The 20,078-nt window shown below is 44.6% G+C and overlaps 1 protein-coding gene across 1 annotated transcript in view; it reads right to left on the reverse strand.

Moving 5' to 3' along the window:
* Positions 1–258: 258 nt before the first annotated feature.
* Positions 259–20,078, reverse strand: part of DDHD1 (DDHD domain containing 1) — a 56,209-nt gene continuing 36,389 nt past the window's right edge. Inside the window, exons 8-14 of the mRNA XM_056545991.1 lie at positions 17,224–17,480; positions 16,470–16,536; positions 13,003–13,152; positions 11,550–11,793; positions 8,913–9,101; positions 1,569–1,738; positions 259–541 (exon numbers count right to left, since the gene is read on the reverse strand). Of these exons, the coding sequence (XP_056401966.1) occupies positions 482–541; positions 1,569–1,738; positions 8,913–9,101; positions 11,550–11,793; positions 13,003–13,152; positions 16,470–16,536; positions 17,224–17,480 (1,137 nt within the window). The 3' untranslated portion in view covers positions 259–481. The remainder of the gene's footprint in view (positions 542–1,568; positions 1,739–8,912; positions 9,102–11,549; positions 11,794–13,002; positions 13,153–16,469; positions 16,537–17,223; positions 17,481–20,078) is intronic.

Here is a 20,078-nt window from a genome sequence, read left to right on the forward strand (position 1 = left end):
ACATATCAGTAGCTGCTACGACACATTCCCGGCATTCTGAAATAATTCCATCCACGCTCTCGTATGTGAAACCACAAAGATTTATTTACTTTTTTTTTTCGTAAATTTTTTTTTTCGTAATGAAAATATTACTGAGAAGAGTGTGCGCCAGTGTCCACAGTTTTTTTCTTTTTTTTTTTTTTTTAGTACAAACATATGTATTTTGGGACATAAAACTCCAAAAAATATGTAGAAAAATGAATACGGTTTTTAGATTAGAAAAAAAACCATTTCAATAAAAAAAAAAAAAAAAATTATTAGTAAAATTAAATAGAAAAAAAAATAAATGAAGAAAAAACCCCCAGAAAAATAAATTAAATAAAACTATGAGATTTATTAATAATAAGCTAGAATGAGGCTGCGATAGTCTGAAGCTTTTCGTAGTTTTGAATCTGAATACAATCCTACAGTTAATGCGGCTCTCAACTGCGTTCCGGTCGTCTCACGCCGTCGCCGGGCGGTGAAAACGTTGCGTTTGTCTCCCGTAATGCCTAAAAATCACCTAAAAAGATGTTAATGAGGTTAGACTAGTGTTTGGCAAACAGGGTTTCTCCAGCTGTTGCAAAACTACAACTCCCGGCATGCCCGGACAGCCAACGGCTGTCCGGGCATGCTGGGAGTTGTAGTTTTGCAACAGCTGGAGGCACCCTGGCTGCCAAACACTGGGTTAGGCACTCGCATATACATACTACACGCTGTATCAGGCAACTATGGAAATGTCTATTGCTATAATGTATGGAATCAACAGGGGAAAAGGAGGTGGGTTAAAAGGAAATTATGAAAAGAATAAAGTGGTTATCCAGGAATACAAAAACAGAGCTAATTTCTTTAAAAAGAAAATGTCTCCATGTTGGGTGTGGTTCTACAGCTCAATTCCACTTAAGTGAATGGAGCCAAGGTAACTTTTTTTTTTAAATGCACTGGTGCGAGAAAAGTTAATAAACAGATTTGTAAATGACTTCTATTAAAAAATCTTTACCCTTCCAGTACTTATTAGCAAGCAGTATGCTACAGAGGAAATTCTATTATTTTTCAATTTCTTTTTTTGTCTTGTCCACAGTGCTCTCTGCTGACACCTGATGTCCGTATCAGGAACTGTCCAGAGCAGCATAGGTTTGCTATGGGGATTTTCTCCTGCTCTGGACAGTTCCTGACACGGACAGAGGTGTCAGCAGAGAGCAGTGTGGACAAGACAAAAAAGAAATTCAAAAAGAAAAGAAAAAGTACTGGAAGGGTTAAGATTTTTTTTTTTAAATAGAAGTAATTTACAAATCTGTTTAACTTTTTGGCATCAGTTGATATATGTTTTCCACCGGAGTAACCCTTTAAAACCAGATCCAACCTGGAGACAGACGTGGAGCTTTTTTTTTTTTTTTTAATAAAAAGAAATTAGCTCTGTTTTTCCTATTCCTGGATAACCCCTTTAAGGTGCGTTCGAGCAACTAAAACAGAAAACATTCGGACATGCATCCAGGGCCGGAGCCTCCGATGCCTCGTACAGTCTCAGGCGCCTCCTATAGTTCATCTACACCTAGCTTGTCTTCATCGTCCATCTGGCCGTCTTTGTATAAGAACGTCAGCAGGAAGAGCGCCACGTCCATGGAGGACCAGTATGCCGTGTGCGACGTCATGGCTGACCAGTATCTGCTCTCTACCAGTCCTTCTCGTAGCTCAAAGTCAATGCGGTGCTCCAGATCCACTGCAAGATCAGTATAAAGCAAAAAAACAAACAACAATCATATAGTCGCTCTGTATCGTATGTAACACAACCACGTACTGGCACGGGATTAGTCTACACGTATGTACTGCTCACCTATAACGGCGTTGTGATGCGCATTCGCACTTGACACCTTTCTGCTTATATAGTGCAGCGTAGACTATTATAAGAGAATAAAATAGAGGTTCCTGTGTATGCATTGTGTTCACCTGTTTTTTGCTGATGTGGCAGGCGCATTTATTTTTTATTTTTTTTAGCCATAGTCATTGCAATTTCATCACTGAAAAGATTTCTCAATGCTGCCTTCAAGTCCCATTAAAGGGGTACTCCACCCCTAGCCATCTTATCCCCTAAAGGATAGGGTATAAGGTGTGTGATCACGGGGGTCCCGTGGCTGGGAACCAGCGATTTCTCCTGAGGCACCACAGTCATTCGTTGCACGGAGCACACTTCGCTCCGCTCCTGATGACTAGCGAAGAGGTGTTGACGTCACGACCACGCCCCTCCCATAGACTTGCATTGAAGGAGGTGTGGCAGTGATGTCACAACGATTGCCGGGTGCGGCAGGAAGATCACAGAGTGGGGGTGGAGGGGGGTTGTGTCCCAGAGGCGGGACCCCCGCGATCAGACATCTTATCCCCTATCCTTTGGATAGGGGATAAGATGTCCAGGGGCGGAGTACCCCCTTAATACTGTAGATTTGCAAAAAGAGGGTGCGGAGTCTCATCGCTGCACCTGGTCATGTAATTAGGCTGCTAGTACTGGAGAGCACCCAGGTGAATTGATTAGACTCGTAGGTTTGTTGGGGTCACTGCAGTTTTGATGCACTTTAAGTGTTTATTTAGAGAAATATTTCAAGTGAGGCTATCCGGGCATGCTGGGAGTTGTAGTTTTAAAACAGCTGGAGGCAGCATTGGTGAGAAACACGTGCATAAAGTGGTGAATATTGAGTTAACTCCCCTTGCAAAACTACAACTCCCAGCATGCCCGGACAGCCGCTGGCTGTCCGGGCATGCTGGGAGTTGTGGTTTTGCAACAGCTGGAGGCACCCTTGTGGGAATTGGGAACCTGTGTTGATTGGGAACCGGAGCAGGACACCGGAGGCACCATGGGACGCAATCAATGCATCTAGAGGACAAAAAGGTCCATAACAAATTATACAATATAATTAAATGATAACAAAATAGTGTAAGACAGATCCGCACTACAGCCATGTGTCCCTACATTACACTGTAATAGCCCAATAATTAGGAGATGATACATGAGTGGGGGTCAGGGTTAAATATAATAGACCTAGTAACCTTTTATTTTCCTGAAGTTTGACACTTAAGTGCAAGTGGCCCTATAAACCCTATAGGAACCTAAGAGGAAGGAAGCAGGGAATTCAATTCCCCATTTGTCTGTACTTTCTCACACAAGACGTCTCGCACAACGGTCTGGACAAATGACGAGTGTCTTTAATAGAGAGACAATATTGGTGAATGTCCAAGGGCTGAGATCATTTCCTTCACTAGAAGAACAGGCTGAAAATAACAATGGGGAGAAGCCAACGCGTATGTTACGGGAGGACGTAATGCAAACGGCTGCCGCGGCGCCAATGTGAGGAGCGGTAAGAGCATCAAAGGGAAAGAGGAGATTATGTGAATGACATCGGAACTGAGGGGTAAGACCCTAATGTTATCCGCACTGAGGGGTAAGACCCTAATGTTATCTACACTGAGGGGTAAGACCCTAATGTTATCTACACTGAGGGGTAAGACCCTAATGTTATCCACACTGAGGGGTAAGACCCCAATGTTATCTACACTGAGGGGTAAGACCCCAATGTTATCTACACTGAGGGGTAAGACCCTAATGTTATCCACACTGAGGGGTAAGACCCCAATGTTATCTACACTGAGGGGTAAGACCCTAATGTTATCTACACTGAGGGGTAAGACCCTAATGTTATCTACACTGAGGGGTAAGACCCTAATGTTATCCACACTGAGGGGTAAGACCCTAATGTTATCCGCAATGAGGGGTAAGACCCTAATGTTATCCGCACTGAGGGGTAAGACCCTAATGTTATCTACACTGAGGGGTAAGACCCTAATGTTATCTATACTGAGGGGTAAGACCCCAATGTTATCTACACTGAGGGGTAAGACCCTAATGTTATCTACACTGAGGGGTAAGACCCTAATGTTATCCGCAATGAGGGGTAAGACCCTAATGTTATCCGCACTGAGGGGTAAGACCCTAATGTTATCTACACTGAGGGGTAAGACCCTAATGTTATCTGCACTGAGCGGTAAGACCCTAATGTTATCCGCACTAAGGGGTAAGACCCTAATGTTATCTGCACTGAGGGGTAAGACCCCAATGTTATCTACACTGAGGGGTAAGACCCTAATGTTATCCACACAGAGGGGTAAGACCCTAATGTTATCCGCACTGAGGGGTAAGACCCTAATGTTATCCGCACTGAGGGGTAAGATCCTAATGTTATCTACACTGAGGGGTAAGACCCTAATGTTATCTACACTGAGGGGTAAGACCCTAATGTTATCCACACTGAGGGGTAAGACCCTAATGTTATCTACACTGAGGGGTAAGACCCTAATGTTATCTACACTGAGGGGTAAGACCCTAATGTTATCCGCACTGAGGGGTAAGACCCTAATGTTATCTACACTGAGGGGTAAGACCCTAATGTTATCTACACTGAGGGGTAAGACCCTAATGTTATCTACACTGAGGGGTAAGACCCTAATGTTATCCGCACTGAGGGGTAAGACCCTAATGTTATCTACACTGAGGGGTAAGACCCTAATGTTATCTACACTGAGGGGTAAGACCCTAATGTTATCCACACTGAGGGGTAAGACCCTAATGTTATCCGCACTGAGGGGTAAGACCCTAATGTTATCTGCACTGAGGGGTAAGACCCTAATGTTATCCACACTGAGGGGTAAGACCCTAATGTTATCCACACTGAGGGGTAAGACCCTAATGTTATCTACACTGAGGGGTAAGACCCTAATGTTATCTACACTGAGGGGTAAGACCCTAATGTTATCTACACTGAGGGGTAAGACCCTAATGTTATCTACACTGAGGGGTAAGACCCTAATGTTATCTACACAGAGGGGTAAGACCCTAATGTTATCTACACTGAGGGGTAAGACCCCAATGTTATCTACACTGAGGGGTAAGACCCTAATGTTATCTACACTGAGGGGTAAGACCCTAATGTTATCTACTAGGGGTGTGAATCGCCAAGAATTTGGCGATTCGATTCGAATCGCGATACCAGTGTGGCGATTCGATATATCGCGATATATCGCGATACCGTCTAGGTGACGATACATCGCGATATATCGCCCACCTGGGAGCATTCATAGATCCCAATAGACGCCGCTGTCAGCTTTGACAGCGGCGATCTAGTACTCCGGTGCTGCAAAATAAAATAAAACGCACTTTATCTTACCTGCCAACGAGCGCGCGGAGCTCCGGTACACTCCGGTACAGGTGTTCGGTCCCCGGGCTGTATTCTTCTTACTTCCTGTTAGTCCGGCACGTCACATGGAGCTTCAGCCTATCACCAGCCGCAGCGATGTCCCGCCTCCGCTGGTGATAGGCTGAAGCTCCATGTGACGTGCCGGACTAACAGGAAGTAAGAAGAATACAGCCCGGGGACCGAACACCTGTACCGGACTGTACCGGAGCTCCGCGGGCTCGTTGGCAGGTAAGAAAAGTGCGTTTTATTAAAAATTCCACATCCCTAAAAGAAATCGATTCAAAAATATTTTGAATCGATTCTGTATCGGCAAATGAAAAATCGCGATTATCGCGAGAATCGATTTTTTCTTACATCCCTATTATCTACACTGAGGGGTAAGACCCTAATGTTATCCGCACTGAGGGGTAAGACCCTAATGTTATCTACACAGAGGGGTAAGACCCTAATGTTATCCGCACTGAGGGGTAAGACCCTAATGTTATCCGCACTGAGGGGTAAGACCCTAATGTTATCTATACTGAGGGGTAAGACCCCAATGTTATCTACACTGAGGGGTAAGACCCTAATGTTATCTACACTGAGGGGTAAGACCCTAATGTTATCCGCACTGAGGGGTAAGACCCTAATGTTATCCGCACTGAGGGGTAAGACCCCAATGTTATCTACACTGAGGGGTAAGACCCTAATGTTATCTACACTGAGGGGTAAGACCCTAATGTTATCTACATTGAGGGGGTAAGACCCTAATGTTATCTACACTGAGGGGTAAGACCCCAATGTTATCTACACTGAGGGGTAAGACCCTAATGTTATCTACACTGAGGGGTAAGACCCTAATGTTATCTACACTGAGGGGTAAGATCCTAATGTTATCCGCACTGAGGGGTAAGACCCTAATGTTATCCGCACTGAGGGGTAAGACCCTAATGTTATCTACACTGAGGGGTAAGACCCTAATGTTATCTACACTAAGGGGTAAGACCCTAATGTTATCCGCACTGAGGGGTAAGACCCTAATGTTATCTACACTGAGGGGTAAGATCCTAATGTTATCCGCACTGAGGGGTAAGACCCTAATGTTATCTACACTGAGGGGTAAGACCCTAATGTTATCCGCACTGAGGGGTAAGACCCTAATGTTATCTATACTGAGGGGTAAGACCCTAATGTTATCTACACTGAGGGGTAAGACCCTAATGTTATCTACACTGAGGGGTAAGACCCTAATGTTATCTACACTGAGGGGTAAGACCCTAATGTTATCCGCACTGAGGGGTAAGACCCTAATGTTATCCGCACTGAGGGGTAAGACCCCAATGTTATCTACACTGAGGGGTAAGACCCTAATGTTATCTACACTGAGGGGTAAGACCCTAATGTTATCTACATTGAGGGGGTAAGACCCTAATGTTATCTACACTGAGGGGTAAGACCCCAATGTTATCTACACTGAGGGGTAAGACCCTAATGTTATCTACACTGAGGGGTAAGACCCTAATGTTATCTACACTGAGGGGTAAGATCCTAATGTTATCCGCACTGAGGGGTAAGACCCTAATGTTATCCGCACTGAGGGGTAAGACCCTAATGTTATCCGCACTGAGGGGTAAGACCCTAATGTTATCCGCACTGAGGGGTAAGACCCTAATGTTATCTACACTGAGGGGTAAGACCCTAATGTTATCTACACTAAGGGGTAAGACCCTAATGTTATCCGCACTGAGGGGTAAGACCCTAATGTTATCTACACTGAGGGGTAAGACCCTAATGTTATCTACACTAAGGGGTAAGACCCTAATGTTATCCGCACTGAGGGGTAAGACCCTAATGTTATCCGCACTGAGGGGTAAGACCCTAATGTTATTCCAGGAGATCCTCTATTTCATTTCTTACTTTTACTAGTTTAGTATTAACAAGGCTCAGTATGTGTTGTGTTCACCGGCTTCCATTGGAGGGATCGGCCCTTCAGGAGCCTGGGACAGATGCATTATCCACAAGGCTCGATTCTTTATAAAACATACGGCATTATACTTTATCTCCTATTTGAAAGGATAGCAGCCTGACAGAAGAGAAAGGATTAATATACACTAAGGAAACCTGTAAATGTGGCGTCCTCCCAGCCCTACAAATACAACTGCAAGGAATCGGAGGCACAATGGTCATTACCAGTACTTAAATGGGTTATCTACCATTACAAACAAACGGCACCACCCCTGTTCTCAGCTTGTGTGTGGTATTGCAGCTCTGCTTTATTCACTAATGGAACTGAGCTGCAATACCACAAACAAACTGAGGACTAGAGTGGCGCCATTTCTGTTACTAATCAGCTATGTTTTTCTAATATGGATTAAGTGTTTATAACCCTTTAGAGTACACACATAATCTACGATGGAAAATTCTGCTTTGGTGACGTCCAAAAGTATAGGGGACTATATATATGAATACGGGGGTCCGACTGCTGGGAGCCCCTGCACGGCACCACGGCTCTACCTAGGAACGGAGCATGTCAATATCTGCACAAAGCGACGACCCATTCGTGCGGGGGTTGACATGCTTCATTCCTGGGGAGAGTCTGGGTGCCGTGCAGGAGATTATGGGGGGGGGGGGGTCCTTTGGATAGGGGATAAGATGTACGGCACCACAGTACTCCTTTACAATCTGCTGCAAATCAGCACGTGTGAATATATATTTAACAGTGTTATTCCAAGATTAAAGGGGTACTCCGGCCCTGAAACATCTTTGGATAGGGGATAAGATGTCTCACCGCGGGGGTCCCGCAATCTTGCATTCTCCACCCACCTGTTTGAGCTGCACGCCGCGGTGTCAGCTCACAAACAGCCGGGTGGCGACCACGGGGCCGTCTCAGGGCTGGAGTACCCCTTTAAAGGGGCCCCCTTGTCCCCAATAAATGTATCTTGTATGCTGTGCAATCGCTCCATTCATTCCCTATGGGACTTCTTAATACTGGCAAGCACTATACTCCATTATATTCCGGTCCCAAAGAGTTAAATGGGACAACTAATTTTTGCTGTTGAACTCCTTATGGTAAATAAAAAAATCTTTCTAATATACTTTGTTTTAAAAAAAAAATGAAGTTTTCAATGTCTTATTTGTGCCTAAAAAAAGCTGCCACTAGGTGTCTCCCTACTTGTCCAGAACACATCCCCCCCCCCCCCCCATCTCTTGCACAGACTTTGGACTCCTGCTGGCCTGGCAGAAGTCCAAAATCAGGAAATGCAGTCTGGAGTGCTGAGGGGGGTGTGTGCAGCCTTAGCCAATCATAGCTCATCTCACACTGAACTGATCTGGGCTGTATGTAGCAGAGTGAGGGAGGAAGTTCTCTCCTGTATGGCTTCAGATGATGTCACGCCTGCTGGGGAACGCCCCTTCCCAGTCTGGGAATGTGACAGACTGAGCAGAAAATACGGAGCAATATCAAGGTAGAGAACAAACAAATAATATAAATAAAGGCAAGAGGTGGTTTATCATGATGGGGGCAGTGACCTGGGAGGATTATAACATTTAACAAGATCATGAGAGGTACTCTTTAATGGAGTGGTGGCTGAGCAAGCAGTGTGGATCGGGGGCTGATGTTTAATATAGTGTGCTGTATTACACTTTATATTTGGGGACACCTGTCATGACTCTCACCTGGGTCCAGTGAGCCTGAGATGCTGTGTGGAATGGTCTGGGTCGTCCCAGTACTTTGACTCTGGACTGACTTCTTGTCTTCCCCATCCGCCGATTCTTTGACTTCATAACCTTGAGATGAAGTTGCACTAGAACGTGCAAATCTTGAGAACAACATTCCCCCTAGACCTTTCCCGATGCTCGCGGCACCTGAAGAAGAGCGGCGGATACGTTAGAAAGATTATTTAACCTTTGCTGACCTCTAGTGGTTGTTTTTATGTTGACATCTTTAAAGCCAATGTCAAAATCATGCAACATTTACAGTCTTGTGTCTTATTATTTCACCAAAAGTGCACTAGCTTTCATCAGCTGTTGCAAAACTACAACTCCCAGCATGCCCGGACAGCCAACGGCTGTCCGGGCATGCTGGGAGTTGTAGTTTTGCAAAAGATTACCTTGTAGCTGACCCAAAACTACTAATTTTCAGTCTGCTGCAGAGAACTGGGCTGTGTCAGGGAATGTTAGGAGTTTCAATTAGCTACTAACTACAACTCCCAGCATCTCCTGATAAAGCCTATGGCTCTGCAGCTGACCCAAACCAAAACTACAACTCCCAGCCCAGCATGTTGCACGATAAATTATATTGTATTGCCATATAGTGGTGCAACATGCTGGGAGTTGTAGTTCTGGTCTGGGTCAGCTGCAGAGCACTGGGGCTGTGTCAGGGAATGCTGGGAGTTTCAGTTTGCTACTAACTACAACTCCCAACATCTCCTGATACAGACTATGGCTCTGAAGCTGACCCAAACCAAAACTACTACTCCCAGCATGCTACACTATAACTTAAAAGGGGGAGAATTATCAAAACCTGTCTAGAGGAATAGTGGGGCAGTTGCCTAATGCAGATCGCTTTCATTTTTCCCAGGGCTCTCTAAAAATGAAAGAAGCGATCTGATTGGTTGCTATGGGCAACTGCACCACTCTTCCTCTACACCGGCTATGATAAATCTCCCCCCCCCTATATTGTAAATCTATATAATGCAACATGCTGGGAGTTGTAGTTTTCGTTTGGGTCAGCTGCAGAGCCATATGCTGCATCAGGGCATGCTGGGAGTTGCAGTTAGTTACTAACTACCACTCCCAGCATGCCCTGACAGCCTATAGCTCTGCAACTGACCCAGATCTCTATGCACCATGTACTCTGGGGGGAGAGGCCCTGACCCGGGCGTGCAGCAAAATGTAGAAAATATTCCCTCTATAGGAGCTAAACCTAGATAAGGATTTCACAGATGCAATAAAAAGGATAGTAAACATATAGTTTATTCAGCAATGACGCGTTTTGGGTTGGAGCACCCTTCTTCAAATTAGTAACTGAAGAAGGGTGCTCCAACCCGGAACGTGGCTTTGCTTCCTGGACCCCTAGGCTGTAGTGACAGGGCATAAGGCAGACATGAGACAGGAGGAGACGACACAGCTGATTCGATCAGCTGCAGCCATGTCCTGCCCGGATCTTCCACCGTCTGACAAAGCCCCGCCCACTACTGTAAGCCACACCCCCAATAGTATCAGACCGCATTTTCCTTTTGGCAAAAATGAGGGAAGCACAATTTTCGGCTGCCTATACGTTAGAAATTTTCACTCTACACCACTGTTTCCCAACCAGTGTGCTTCTAGCTGTTGCAAAACTACAATTCCCAGCATGCCCGGACAGCCATCGGCTGTCCGGGCATGCTGGGAGTTGTAGTTGTGCAACAGCTGAAGAGTCACAGATTTTCAGGGTGTCAGCCTGTTCGCCCACACAAAACCCAATACACTGGGTGAACAGGAGTCCAGGGAGGGGACACTTCAGTAGATACTGAGATATGTCCCCTAGAAGATCCCCTGTTGAATTCAGTGAATCGTGCGCAGGGGGCGGGGCTTTGTGACTCCACATCCTGGTGAAGTGAAGTAACAGACAATGAAAATGTAAATTGAGCCGGCAAAGCCCCGCCCAATGTGCTCAATTCCCTGAATTCAGCAGAGGATAACTTAAAGGGGTACTCCGGTGGAAATTTTTATTTATTATCATCATTTTTTTATCAACTGGTGCCAGAAAGTTAAACAGATTTGTAAATTACTTCTATTAAAAAAAAATCTTAATCCTTCCAGTACTTATTAGCTGCTGAATACTACAGAGGAAATTATTTTCTTTTCGGAATACAGAGCTCTCTGCTGACATCACGACCACAGTGCTCTCTACTGACATCTCTGTCCATTTTAAGAACTGTCCAGAGCAGCATATGTTTTCTACGGGGATTTTCTCCTACTCTGAACAGTTCTTAAAATGGACAGAGATGTCAGCAGAGAGCACTGTGGTCAAGATGTCAGCAGAGAGCTCTGTGTTCCAAAAAGAAAACAATTTCCTCTGTAGTATTCAGCAGCTAATAAGTACTGGAAGGATTAAGATTTTTTTTAATAGAAGTAATTTACAAATCTGTTAAAACTTTTGCAAAATAAACACAGAAAATCCTGTTAAAAGGTTCTAATAGAACACTCCCCAACTTTTGGGGTTTCTATCTGTTGCAAAACAACAACTACCAGTATGCCTTTAGCTGTCAGTGCAATTGTAGTTTTGCAACAGCCGGAAAGCAATAGGTTGGGGAACATCGCAGACTTTACCTAAGATACTGGCTTTGCCTATATTTGTTATAGACTCTCCATAGTGTCTTCGAGGCAGGACCGGTGAAGTGCTGGGGCTTGGTATGCTTTCGGTATCGGACATTGAGGTAGTATCTTTGGACGGGTTGATGAGACAGGGTCTCATGTGTTTGTACAGGATGGGATTTGTGGTGTTGGACGAGTGGATCTGGACAGGAGCAATGTTGCTGTAGTGCTTCAGTATTAATGGCTCGAGTCTGTAGGCCTAAAAAAAAAAAAAGACAAAAGCAGAGATCGATTTTAAAGGGGTACTTTGCCCCTAAACATCTTATCCCCTATACAAAAGATAGGGGATAAGATATCTGATCGCCGAGGGTCTCCGGCGCAGCACTACAGTCATCTGGTGACCACAGCCGTCACGCCACTTCCATTCATGCCTATGGGAGGAGGCGTGACGGCTGTGTACTAGCAGTAACACCCCTTCCCATAGACATAAATGGAGGGGGCGTGGCGTCACGAACATGAAAGCTGTCCCAGCGGCCAGGCTCCCTGCGATCAGACATCTAGAGGCGGAGTACCCCATTAAGTTCGCTAAATAGTTACTTAGGCTGAGTTCACACCACGTTTTTGCAATACAGTTTCCCGTATCAGGTTTTTAATGAAAAAACGGATTCCTCAAAACCGGACAAAACTGTATCAAAACGTGTGTACAAATATTAACCCGTATACGGTTTGAAAAATGATATTCGGTTGCATCCGTTTTTTAAGAAAAAAAAAAAACGTATACGTTTTTAACTTTTCATTCCATTACGAATAAAGATTCACTTGTTTGATTGAAGTTCAGAGAAAAAGAAACAAAAACAAAAAACGTGCAAAGTCAAAAACCATATGGTGCAAACCGGATGAAACCGTAGGCACATGCGGTTCCCATTGACTCCCATGTTGAAAAAAAAACGTAAACGATTTCAATAGGGTATTTTTTCACCCGGACAAAAAAAAAAAAAAAAAAAAAAAAACTATGGTAGGCTACGGTTTTGGGTACAGGAGAAAAAAAGAAAACAAAACCGTACAAGACGCAAAACGGACACAACCGGATGCATCGTTTGGCGTACGGTTTTCAATGGAGAGTCAATGCATACGGTTTTCAATACGGTTCTTTACGGTTTTTAAATTGAAAACGTATACGAGGACTGTACTGCAAAAACGTGGAGTGAACCCGGCCTATGTTTGGTTTTAAATTTATAATCTTCTTCCTCTAGATAACTGTTTCCCAACCAGGGTGCCTCCAGCTGTTGCAAAACTACAACTCCCGGCAAGCCCGGACAGCCGTTGGCTGTCCGGGCGTGCCGGGAGTTGTAGTTTTGCAACAGCTGGAGGCCCCCTGGTTGGGAAACCCTGCTCTAGATCAACCCGGCCCAGCCTGAACCTCCATGATTGTCTACAGCCCAAGTCTACGTAAGGAGAAGACACTTACCACAGGATCTGCGGGGTGGAATACATTAAACAAATGGTTACAGATAGCTCTAGGTAAAATATGATCTTGAGTCCCGCGATTTCCAGGACGGATTCCACGCAACGCCAAGAATACTGCTAGGGGCGAACCCATGCAGAAAAAATTCTCAACCTAAAGGGTTCAAGCAGGTAAATCAGATTATGTTGGGTTGTGTATCGCCCTTAAAGGGGTACTCCACTGGGAATTTTTTTTTTTTTTTTTTATATATCAACTGATGACAGAAAGTTAAACAGATTTGTAAATTACTTCTATTAAAAAATCTTAATCCTTCCAGTACTTATCAGCTGCTGTATACTAGAGGAAGTTCTTTTCTTTTTGAATTTCCTTTCTGTCTGACCACAGTGCTCTCTGCTGACACCTCTGTCCATGTCAGGAACTAGGGATCGACCGATATCAATTTTTTAGGGCCGATACTCTGTGGAGGTTCGGGCTGATAGCCGATAACTTATACAGATATTGCGGTATAAATTATCGGCTATTTATCCCCCCCCTCTGGCGACACCGCGGCAGATCATTGATTTAAAGCGGGCGCTTTAAATCAATGAACTGCAGCGGCTTTTGCGGTGCCATAGACTGCCGCCGCCGCCACCCGCTTCTCTCCCCCTGCCTGTCCTGGGGTCCTCCTGAGTACTATCACCGACACCACCCCCCCCCCCCACCACCGCGCCGCCCAGAGACCACTGCAGCCGCTGCCCCATTGCCTCCCCGGTTTTATAATCACCTGTTCCCCGGGGTCCGCGCTACTTCTGGCTCCAGCGGCGTCCTCCTGAGCTGTCACTGTGCGCACTCACGGTGACGTAGCGTTGAGGACGTCACTCGTCATTGCCCAGCGCACAGCGTAACACAGGACGCCGCAGGAGCCAGAAGTACCCCGGGCCCCGGGAATGGGTAATTATAAAACCTGGGGGAGGCAATGGGGCAGCGGCGGAGGTGGTCTCTGGCCGGGGCGGTGGGGGTGCGGTGCGGTGGTGGGGGGTGTGGCGGGGTGCGGTGGGGGCAGTGCGGGGGGCATTATCGGATTATCGGCAAGGTAATTGCCGATACTGATAACGTCCAAAATCGTGAAGATCGGCCGAACCGATAATCGGTCGATCCCTATCAGGAACTGTCCAGAGCAGGAGAGGTTTGCTATGGGGATTTGCTAGTTCCTGACATGGACAGAGGTGTCAGTAGAGAGCACTATGGTCAGACAGAAAATAACTAAACAACTTCCTGTGGAGCATACAGCAGCCGATAAGTACTGGAAAGATTAAAGATTTTTTAAAAGAAGTAATTTACAAATCTGTTTAACTTTCTGGCACCAGTTGATTTAAAAAAAATAAAATCCAGCGGAGTACCCCTTTAAGGAGGCACTTTCGTCTTTTCCTCCTCGCCTTCTCATAGACATAACGCTTTAAATTTGCCGTCTACAGGCCCATAGGAGGGCTTGTTTTATTAGCCACCAATTTTACTTTGCAACAACATCACTTTTACCACAAAATGTACACTGAAACCTTGAAAATAATTTTTTGTGGGGCAAAGTTTTTAGAAAAAAACACAACGCCCCCATTTGGCAACTTCTGGAGGCTTCCATTTTTAACGCAGTCCACTTTATGGTAAAAATGACACTGAGGGAGATTTATCAAAACCGGTGCAGAGGAAAAGTTGACCTGTTGCCCATAGCAACCAATCAGATCGCTTCCTGCCCATAGCAACCAATCAGATCGCTTCCTGCCCATAGCAACCAATCACACCCCTTTTCCTCAGCACCGGTTTTGATAAATCTTCCCCATTATCTTTATTCTGTAGGTTGTACGATTAAAATGATGCCCAATTTATAAAGGTTTTGTTTTATTTTAATTTTATACTTTAAATTGTCCTCTTCTAAACCCTATAACACTTTTTTTTTCCATATATGGGGATGTGTGAGGGTCATTTTCTTGGACAAATGTTTTTCCTTTTTTTTATGTTTACACCATTTGGCCATGCAGTTCCATTAATGTTATATTTTAATCGACATCTCCGCACGACTGTACCATAAATCTTTATTTTTGTTTACAATATTTTATTTGAAAAATAAGAAAGGGGGGTAATTCAAAATTTTATTAGGGGAGGGGGTCAAAAGGGTACTCCACTGGGGTAAAGGGGTACTCCACTGCTATACATCTTATCCCCTATCCAAAGAATAGGGGATAAGCTGTCTGATCGTAGGGGTCCCGTCGCTGGGGCCCCCAAGCGACCTCCCGCAGCACCTAAAAAAACGCCGGGTTTCTACGGCAGTGGTCGTGACGTCACACTACGCCCCCAACATTCACGTCTATGGGAGGGGGCGTGTCAGACATGAATGGAGGGGCGTGGTGACACGTCACTAGGGGGCGTGGTCGTGACATCACCATCAAGGCCTCCAGGCTCAGAGCGTTCTGAACAAAAATTCTCATTTATGAACTTTTTAAACCTTTTAATTACTATTTTTTAGCCCCCATAGAGTACAATGACCTTTAATCTTGCAATTGCATACAATGAACAATGTTATGAACTAGCACAGCATTGATCAGTGTCATCGGCTGCCTGCACCGTAGGAGCGCTGATCAGACGGGATGGAGGCAGGTAGGGACCCTTCGCCCGTCCTCTCAGCTGATCGGGACCCTGTGATTTTTTTTGCAGAGGTTTTCATAAGCAAATTAAGCAAACGGGAATTATATGTCTTATTGAGAAGCCACAATCAACTCTGATTGTGACATCTATAGGGTTAATTCTGGACATTAGCCCCATCGGCAAGTGGATCCTGGCTGTTGTACGTGCGCAACTACATAGACGTTCAAGGGAGCTGCGTGCAAAGCACCGCACGATGTTCACACAACCCCTATTAACATTTTTGGGATTTACACAAACTGCACCCAGGTCGGATGAGGTTTGGTTTTGCCCCATTTATATAATATTTGTTATGTTTTACTACTTAAATTATTAAAACAAATAAAAATAATAAATTCTTTGAATCACCATATTCGGACCCCTATAACCCTATAAGGCTGTATGAGGGCTTTTTTTTTTTGCACCGTGACCTGGATTTTTTTTTTATCACTACCATTTTGGTATTGATAGGACTTTTTCATCACTTTTTATTCACATTTTTTTGAGGTGTAATCAAAATTGAGTAATTCTTGCATTTGGTATTTGTTTATGCTGTTCACAGTGCGGTATTATATTTTAATAGTCCAGCCATTTCTGAACATGGTAATATCAAATAAGTCAAAATTATTATTTTTTTTAGTTCGGGAAACAAGGGCTGATATTAATTACAAATTTATTTATACTTTAAAAAAAATTATATATAAAAAAAAACACTTTTTTTTAGTACAATAAAGAGACTACTATAAGCAATCATCAGATTGCTTTTACAGTTGCCTGCCATACTACTGTAAACCCCTTTTCCCCAGAAATGCACTTGCCTTAAATTTTAACACAGGGGTATTGGAATTATTCAGTCCGTACAACCTGTCTTCCAGTTCTTTTAATCTGTAAGAAACAAATAGATTACGGTAATAGATTGACTATTTCTCCCAAGGACAAAAATCTTTTATTGGGCAATGATACTTTCTGACCGAGAGGAGAGTGTTCTGGGTCTGCAGCTTGTTACAATGTCGCCTGAATTACGGAATGCAGATTATGTCGCTTCTCACCCACTGAAAGAGAAACTGCTGACCCGGAAAAAAAACTTTAGCAGGCTACAACTTTGTACTACGTGACCGCAGAGATTTAAAGGAGAACTCTGGCGAGAATAAACGTATTCACTATCCACAGGATAGGGGATAAGTAGCTGCACGGGTCTTTTCGGCATTCCCATAAAAATTAACTGAGCGTGTGCCGGCTATAGCATGAGCTCCTCACTGAGCGCTGGACCCCCCACGATCAGCTACTTATCCCCTATCCTGTAGTTAGAGGATAAGTTAATTGTTTAATATTTTAATACATTTTTTTAAGTTAGATCCTTAATTTATGGCAACCTGTAAAGCAGTGTTTCTGGTTGGTTGCGGAGTGCGGACGATTATAGTAGCTGCTGCTTTTCCCACCCTAGGCTTATACTCGGGTCAATACGTTTTCTCAGTTTTTTTGTAGTAAAATTAGGTGCCTCGGCTTATACTCCAGTACATACGGTAATACTTCACAGTACTATAATAAAGTAAATGAGAAGGTTTTTTTTACCGCTGTTTGGTCGAATAGATCTCTCTTATGAGATGCTCTTCTTCGTAACTAATCCAATGGTCCTCGGGCTCCTCCTCCTCGTCCGGCTGTTCGTGGACATGGACTGGATTCCACCCAGTCATGATATCGTATGTGATCACGCACCCCAGGGAGTGGGACACAATAGATACTTTGCCGCCTCTGTCTTCAAACTCAGGGTTCCGGGAGCAGAACAGGTTGTACAGACGGTTCAGCTCCTGCCGTAATCCTTTCACTAACTGGAAAAAAAAAATAAAGTATAAAATTATCAATGAAACCTGCATAACATAAGACATAGATATGTACTAGGTGTATTCGCAGACGGACGTTCCTAAGCAGACGGAGCAGAACGATGACGCGAGCCGGGGCCACGGCCGCAGCGAACAGAACTGGTAAGTATAAGTCCCAACCCAGGGGACTACTTGCTGGGAGGGACTTTATAACTTAATATGCAAAAAGTTCAAGATAGAGACAAGGCAACGTCCGTTTCGCGCCAAATGACTCTTCTTCACGTCTTTTGACGTGAAGCGGACGTTGCCTTGATCCCACACCTGTTCATTTCATTTGGGGTGAAACGGACGCTGGGCCTTCGACGCGAAACGGACGCCGGTCCTTCGACGCGAAACGGACGCCGGTCCTTCGACGCGAAACGGACGCCGGTCCTTCGACGCGAAACGGACGCCGGTCCTTCGACGCGAAACGGACGCCGGTCCTTCGACGCGAAACGGACGCCGGTCCTTCGACGCGAAACGGACGCCGGTCCTTCGACGCGAAACGGACGCCGGTCCTTCGACGCGAAACGGACGCCGGTCCTTCGACGCGAAACGGACGCCGGTCCTTCGACGCGAAACGGACGCCGGTCCTTCGACGCGAAACGGACGCCGGTCCTTCGACGCGAAACGGACGCCGGTCCTTCGACGCGAAACGGACGCCGGTCCTTCGACGCGAAACGGACGCCGGTCCTTCGACGCGAAACGGACGTTGCCTTGTCCCCTTACCTGTTCCACTCTCCCTCCCCTTCACGATAGCGTGTCAGCATGGACTTGTGATTTCTGCTCAAGCATAATCCAACAAACCACTGCTTTACAGGCATCAGCTTTGGCGAGTTGCCTTGACTCTATCTTGAACTTTTTACATATTATTGTACTATTATAGACATTGAGCACCACACTGACCTGTGCTACCGATCGTTACCTTTACCTCATGTGGCTGTTAAAGTGATTTATAAAGTTGCATACACACTTGCAGTGCCTGGTTACTTTTCTTCTTTGTACGGGACTTTTTATAACTTAATATCTTCACCACCCCTGGGGGGCACAAACGTCCCCCGGGGATGGTGAGGATAAGGATTTTAGCATATAAAACAAACTGCCAACTATATATATATATATATATATATATATATATATATATGCTAAAACATGCTGACTGGTTCCCTTTAAACAAGTAGCTTTATTTTATTTGAGATGCACGCGCTATAGTTTGTTCAGCTGATCCTGAATATAATCTGGGTCTTACTGATGATCTAACATAAATGTTCTTCACCGACAGGATCTATTTTGAATTCCTGCCAATATAGAATAAGATGTCCCCATAGGTGTCTGAAAGTAAAAGTAAGAGCGCTCCACGGTTATATAAAAGATATAAAACAATATAAAAAGGCATGAAAGCCGCTCACCCTAAATAGTTGTGTAACAACATACACAACAATTGTAGACATATGTAAGAAAGTGAGAAATCCGCTGCCCTCCGGCTGTAGTGTTAAGAGGTAAGACTTCAAGCAGGACGCCGGCTCCACTCAAGGAGAGACCATGTAAAATCCAATAGGTAGTTTATTCCCAGGATGCAACGTGTTTCACTGCAGTTCCGCAGCTTCATCAGGCATGGCAAGAAGCAAGTGAGTAGCTTCTTTATAGGGAGAACAATTAACCCTCAATATAGAGACAGGGCAAGAAGCAATACAACTTTTTAATGTATTGTTTGACGTATGTGATGTATTGTATTACTTCTTGCCCTGTCTCTATATTGAGAGGGTTAATTGTTCTCCCTATAAAGAAGCTACTCACCTGCTTCTTGCCATGCCTGATGAAGCTACGGAACTGCAGTGAAACACGTTGCATCCTGGGAATAAACTACCTATTGGATTTTACTTGGTCTCTCCTTGAGTAAATCCTGCGCCTCGTGGAGCCGGCGTCCTGCTTGAAGCCTTATTGATCCCCATAGGTGTCTGGCAGCCTCCCTCATCTTTCTCCCCTTATTGATGCCAGTTTAGTTCTGGGCTGAATCTTCTGTGCATGTATGGAAGAGCCCGCCAATGACGACAGACACGTCTCAGCCGCCCTGCGAGGTCTCTGTGACTCAGTGAGGCTTTTCCCAGCTTTTCAGGCACATGAGGCTTAAAGCTCAATAATTGATGAAGTACACGGCTGGTGATACTGATCCTCTCCTTAATAAGAAACTGCATTGTATTTGTCTATCCAGCAGAACAAGAGCAAACATTATTGACACGGGCTTTCCAGTCCACTTATTATACTCGCCGTGTAGTGAATGTCAGCGCTCTTGTATATAAAAAAATCCAGATCCCTTCTCTGTGCCGGACTCTAGCGGTGACAGTACAAGCCAAGGCCATGTGGACTGAGGGAGCAAATAACTGAAAAACTACATTGTTATAATATAATACATATATCTCATATCTATCTATCTATCTATCTATCTATCTCATATCTATCTATCTATCTATCTCATATCTATCTATCTATCTCATATCTCATATCTATCTATCTCATATCTATCTATCTATCTCATATCTATCTATCTATCTATCTATCTCATATCTA

The sequence above is a fragment of the Hyla sarda genome, chromosome 11 (assembly GCF_029499605.1).
Source record: "Hyla sarda isolate aHylSar1 chromosome 11, aHylSar1.hap1, whole genome shotgun sequence".
In the NCBI taxonomy this organism is placed as follows: Eukaryota; Metazoa; Chordata; class Amphibia; order Anura; family Hylidae; genus Hyla; species Hyla sarda.